The sequence below is a fragment of the Cryptomeria japonica genome, chromosome 9 (genome assembly GCF_030272615.1).
Source record: "Cryptomeria japonica chromosome 9, Sugi_1.0, whole genome shotgun sequence".
NCBI lineage: Eukaryota > Viridiplantae > Streptophyta > Pinopsida > Cupressales > Cupressaceae > Cryptomeria > Cryptomeria japonica.
Genome location: NC_081413.1, coordinates 254,011,503 through 254,017,823, shown reverse-complemented (window position 1 = coordinate 254,017,823; position 6,321 = coordinate 254,011,503). Strand labels below are relative to the sequence as shown.

The window sequence follows — 6,321 nt, the reverse complement described above, 5'->3', positions numbered from 1 at the left end:
TGTTGAGGATGACATACCTTCTTCTCCCATTGTTCTTATGTCACGTAATTTCTTCATACGTTGTCTTTGTCTTTCATTTTCAGCCTCTCGTTGTTCTATCGTTCCTTGCTTGTTTTTTCTCATGGTTGATATCGGTTGTCATAAATAGAATCATATTACATATATATGTAAACAAAAGTTCATAAACAAACAAATAACCATAAATATGCATCTTATCATTTTTTTTTTCAATCAAAACTATTAAACAATCACAGTAATATTGACAAAACTAATAAGAACAACAATTCAATCATTTGAAATCATGCAAAAACAAAAAATTCACTTTCTTCTATGTATAAAACAGTGATAGAAGTGCAGACACAATTGCAGTGGGACCTTCAACGACCTCAAAAACTTTTTTTGAGGTCTTTGAGGCTCTTGGGCAAATAAAACTATGTCTAAGTACCCCGTACGTGTTATATTAATAACTATGTGCGCGCTGTTAGTCCATAAAATGTTGGCAAGCCCAACGATTTTTTTTTTCCACTCTGTACTAATAAGTAGCGCGTACGCACTCCTAAGCCTTAAAAATGTTATGGCAGGGTAGCAAACTAATAGGCTCAATACCCCGTATGCGCTTACAAGTAATAAGTACCGCGTACGTGCTCCTACAGCTTAAAAATGTTATGGCAGGGCAGTGAACTAATAGGTTCAGTATCCCATATGCGCTATTTGTAGTAGAGAAAATGTGAAGGAAAAGGGAGAGAGGGAGTGAGAGGGGGGGAGTGGGGGGAGGGAGATAGGAGGGGGGAGGGGGAGAGAGAGAGAGAGAGAGAGAGAGAGAGAGGAGGAGGGAGGGTGAAAATATGGTGGCAACTTATGCTTTGCGCACGTACAAGTACCTAATTTTCAAGATGTGCTCGATTGGAAAAATCATAAAAAAATAAATAAATAAATAAATAAAATAAAAATACTCAACAAAAAATTACAAAAAAATACACATCTCCTAGTGCTCACTCTTAACTATCTACCTACCAAAGGATTTGTCAAAATACTAAATCTAGCTATGACTTTTTTGATGCGCACGTCAGACACTGTTATGTTTTTCAAAAAAAATCAGGGTTTGTTTTTTGTGGGCGAAAGATTTGACCCCCTTAATCTTATCCAATTTTGAAAAAATTTAGTAGTTTGAAAACTAGATTCAGAGTACTACAATATTTGTTCTTTGATTATCTTCATATCTTGAGTGGATGACTTTCAAATTTTGCCTCCAAATTCAAGTTCACCTGATTTCAAAGAAAAAAAAAAAAGTGTCCACTCATACCCCCTTTTTGACCACCATCTTTGTACACTTACCCTACTTATACATTTTAACTCTAAAATCAAACATTAAAATCATGTATTCATTAACAAGACTAAAAATAAATTGAAGAGTAAAATTTATACAAGCACCCTTTTCTTTTTTAAATAGGTGCTTTAAACTATGTTCTAAGGGTAAAATCTCTAAGACATTTGTTTATTGTCTCAAAATAAAATTAAACAAAAAACAACCACCCTTTACTTTTTTAAATAGGTGCTTTAAACTATGTTCTAAGGGTAAAATATCTAAGACATTTGTTTATTGTCTCAAAATAAAATTAAACAAAAAACAACCATCACTTTTATGAGTATTAGTTTTAGTTATGATATTTAAAAATCCACCTTTATGAGTATTAGTTTTACTTGTGATATTTAAAAATCTTTTTTGGAGCTAAAAAATATAGCAAGACACATTTTTTAATTATTAAAAAAAAATTATGTATTCTAAATAATAAAAAATATAATGGATATTTATGACAATTTTATAGATATTGGTATGTTTAGTTCATTATTTATAGATATTGGTATGTTTAAGCACAATTGACGAGCATAATTGTATGTTTTTTAATTATAATATCCACTTTCGAACCACCGAGATATGATGGTATTGTACCCTAATCAACTTTGACGAATTGAATACGCTTCAATCCTTAATTCTCAATGAAAAAGATACCAACATATACTCCTGCCTCATATCAAATAATAAAATAACATCATAAATAAAATATTGCCGTCCTCCATTAAAAAAAATTGAATATATGACCTACTTCCGTATTCTTTAAAATAACAGCTCGTCCTTTTTTTTTAAACCCCAAGTCCAAATCCTATTATTATTAGATTATAATCTAACATCCATTAACTTTATATAAAACCTTGCAAAATGAGGATAAGAGGATTCAAATGGCATGCAAGATTGTTGTCAGAATCTAATCAATGGAACACCAAATGCAATTACTTTGGCTCCATGCTCTCAAACAAAACCAGGAGAACAAAAAACAGCAGCTTTAAAGATTTCAAAACAACCCACATTATGTATTTTATACAACAAAACCCTACCAGGTGCCTACCGTATGTGTTGGCAATAAGCCTTGAGACTTAAACCAGTGGTTTGGAAGCCATGAAAGAACTGATTGCCTTCCTACCCAACATCATTTCAGAAGCCCTCTACCATCTCTTGGAGCTACACTAAAGCCGATGATGATCTTCACAACTCGTATGAATGAATGATCTTTAAGCCTCATTCCACAGCTGTAGCAGTGCTCGAGCTTTTCCTCATGGCACGATTCTTCACAGGCTTAGCTAACTGCTCCACGCATTTCACATCTGCTAAACATGAGAAAGTCTGCGATTTTCCAGCATAAAACCGCGACAAACCTCTCCTGAAGAACCCATTCAAACCAACAAATTGAGAATAAACCCTAAAAGCCCTAGAAAAACAGTAAGAATAACTTTAAAAAAACCCTAATGTTTCAGATAAATCACTTGGAAGCCATGAATCCCAGATATTGCTGCAACATTGACCTAAATCTCAATGCAATCCAATAATGTTCTACAGAAACAAAATAAGATGGTTACTTGTTGGGAAGGCTGGAAAGGAGAGAGCCCATTCGATAGAGTGGACCAGCATTTGGTTCTGGAAGAGAAGAAATGGTTGAATCTGCTGCACAACAATCTGAATCGCAGGAAAAACACGATTGAGAATGAGAATCCATTGGAGCTTGAAAGCTTAGATTTGGATGGCACAAAAATGGGTATTAATATGGCGGTTTTGGGCTCCATGGAACAAAGGTCTGTACTTGAGCCGGGCATGTGTCGGTTTCAGGGGCTGCATCCTTATCCGAGTCTTTTCTATTGTTGGGGTTTTTCATGAGTATATAATATGGAATATTGAGTTCCATTCGGTGGCAGGCCCGTGTTAGCAGGGTAATGAGGAGACCAGATTTGGGGAAGGTGGACTTTATTGTCAACAGGTGGGGCCATTCTTATTTTCATTGTCTGGAATTGGATCCCCTAAACATTCTTTACCTGCTATAAGGAATTTATGGCGGACAGCTACCCAAAAAGGAAAAGGCTTATCCTTATCCCATTCAGGAGGTAAATGTTACTGACCTCAACTTATTGCCTTTCTTTAATCATCTTTAGGAACTAGTTTGGATTGTTTAGAAACTTCTATTTCCTGTTTTTTCATTTTGAATTTAGATTTTTAAGTGATAGGTAGTTCTTCCCATTCTTTTTTATAGAAATGGATTGAATTTGGAATTGTTAAAAATTTAAATTTAAATTTAATTTTTTGAGTTTGAAGGATTGAGTTTGATTGGTTAGGATGTGGAGTGAAGACCTATGTTTACTTTCTTATAGGAACATCTAAAGCAGGATTCTAAGTTGTAACTCTTGGTCTTCCATAGTTGGCTACTAATATGGAGGTGGTCATTTTCTGGATATGGACTGAATTTTGGAATTTTTAATATCTAAAATTTAAATTTATTTTGTTAATTCAAGGGGTTGAGTTTAATGATTAAAGTGTTGGGTTTTCATTATAGAGACTCAAGTTTATTTCTTCATAGGGATATTTATCGAATTGTCTCTCAGCAATCAGAATGCACATAATGTGCTTAAATACGATTAGAGGTGCATGGTGGCCAATGGATTTCTAGTGTGTTTGTTTGTCATTAAATTGATCTATCTAGGAGCTTGACTAAAGGAGAACTAATTTTCATTTGGCATGTTCACAAAGAGTGTCTCTTCACACCAATCCCACTTCATACACACATATAGCAAGCTAAGACATATTTTTAATGTTCATTGATTTTTCTACCAAATTAATTTTATAGATTAGTTTCATATTTATGCATGAGTGCAAGATTTTCGTGGACCAAACAACAACCTTAAGTGGGAACGAAAAAACACTTTAAAAAAACTTAAATAAGTTATCATGACAAATTGAATGAGTTATGTACAAATTTAGAATAAAAGGTAGTAATAAAGCTTGTAGGAAATTTGTTATATATTGAAGCCTTTTAAAATGGACTGGAGAGTTAAATGGATTCCTCCACGGTCCACCTAAGGGATCATACAAACTCAATTTGCATTGCACCTCTCAAGGCAACCTACGGTCATCTAAGGTCGAATTTATCATTAGAGACCACAATGGTAGATTGATTAAGAAAATGTTCACAAAGCTCAAATTAGAATCAATAATGAAGTTGAGGCCTCGACATTGGTTTTTCGGTTCAAATATTTCATTTGTGAGGCATTATTTACTTACATCTGGAGACATTAAAAATATCCTCCTTAGCATCAATTTTAATCTCACATTAATCATAATATTTACAAATTTTATCCCATAAAAAATTAATTAGCATTTTTCATTTATTAATCAAATTATCCATTTGATTAAATAATATTTTATTATTTGATTAAATGAAAACTGTTATTATTTTTTTCATATATAAATTTCATTTTTGTCTCTTTAATTAACTTTCTTCTCTCATCAGTTATGTAAGCCCCTACCTTATGAATAATAGTTACAACCCTTTTGTTCCTTGATGGCTTCCATTATTATTGGTTACTCAACTCAACTAATGAAACTTGTAACATTACCTGGATAGGAATCTCATGATATGTGTTGCATGAAGTGTTACATATGTTATCTGTTGTGTGAGTCATGTGGGTTTAGTGTTAATCATGTTATGGATTTAATCAATTATTTTGGTGTTTGGGTTCAATAGTAGAAATAGTTACTCAATGATCAATGTTGCTACTTTAATGCATCACTAATGTGTTAATAAAGGGGAAATCTCTTAAAGTAGTGAAGGAAATGTAGTATCTATTAACTTCTATTTGTGACCCTTTTGTGTATAGTGATAGTAAAGGATGTGTAGGTTTTGTTATAAGCCTTGCACTTCCATTTCATGGATTTGAATGCATATGATGTCATTGTGTTCTATAAGATGGTGTCATTAGTGATCATTGCTCATGTCATAGAGAATTATTTATTTAATATTGTTGTTAGTCCCATTTATGATTGCTTACTTTTGTAATTGGGTTTGAAAAGAAAAGTAGTCCTTGCACTTGTTATTTATTATTGTTCAATGGGTGACTATGGTGATATTCTCATATTAATGATGAAAGGTTGACTTCATTTTAACATTTGACATATTAACATGAAAAATATTCATTGAACTTATTAAGTTGTTATTTTGGAAATTGTCTTCTATGCATTCATGTTGATGATAATCTCTAGAATTGGGAGTTTCCTATATAGTTAACTAACTAGATGTAGTAATTTAATTTAGTGTAAAAAAGATTTAATTTAGTGCAAAAAAAATTAATTTAAAGTGGTGTATATAGTTATGATATTGCAAATCAAGGAATTATGATATCGCTTATCACTATTATGTTGATTCAGATCATTTTGTTTCCATTCAAGATTAATGCTTTTTGGTCTCAAGTCTACACTAAAAGTATAATTGTTAAGGAAAGTGCTATTTTGCATTTTTGAGTGACTTTGGAATCTGATCACTCGGTTATCTACATATGTTGAAATAAGTAATCATGTTTAAAACTTTTAATAAATAGAATTGCAAATGGTTAATTTTGAATGGCATGATTTTTGCATTCAGACGTTCAAGATCGATCTATAATTTATTTTAGGGTTGCACACCAAAGAATGTTTAAGGTATGTAAATTTAGTTATTATCAAGTTGATAATGTAATTTTCAATATCACGTTTCAATAATTCCTATCATAATGAATTGATAATTACACTAAGTATGCAAGAGCTAGTGAGGAACAAGATAACAAGTAAGTGCATGAAAATGGTATACAAAAAGGGGGTCAAAAGTGGCCACTTTTTTTCTAGAAACCAACTAAACCTATACTTGGATGAGTAATTTGAGACTCGTGCACTCAAAATTTGAAGATATAAAAAGAAAAAGAATTGTAGTACTCCCTATCTAGTTTCTAAACTCCTAAAGTTTTTCA

The 6,321-nt window shown here is 32.3% G+C and overlaps 1 protein-coding gene across 1 annotated transcript; it reads right to left on the bottom strand.

Moving 5' to 3' along the window:
• Nucleotides 1–2,265: 2,265 nt before the first annotated feature.
• Nucleotides 2,266–3,316, bottom strand: LOC131034446 (protein OXIDATIVE STRESS 3). Its single transcript, XM_057965942.2, has 2 exons — nt 2,914–3,316; nt 2,266–2,717 (listed from the first exon to the last, which is right to left on the bottom strand). The coding sequence occupies exons 1-2, from the start codon at nt 3,048–3,050 to the stop codon at nt 2,576–2,578; spliced, it is 279 nt and encodes a 92-aa protein (XP_057821925.1). The 5' UTR covers nt 3,051–3,316; the 3' UTR covers nt 2,266–2,575.
• Nucleotides 3,317–6,321: the final 3,005 nt, after the last annotated feature.

Excerpts from the sequence above, each read along its gene's own strand:
- LOC131034446 (XM_057965942.2), bottom strand. The coding sequence starts at position 3,050 with ATGGATTCTCATTCTCAATCGTGTTTTTCCTGCGATTCAGATTGTTGT. Across the intron at positions 2,718-2,913 it reads CTTTCCAGCCTTCCCAACAA|GAGAGGTTTGTCGCGGTTTT; the intron begins GTAACCATCTTA and ends TGGGTTCTTCAG.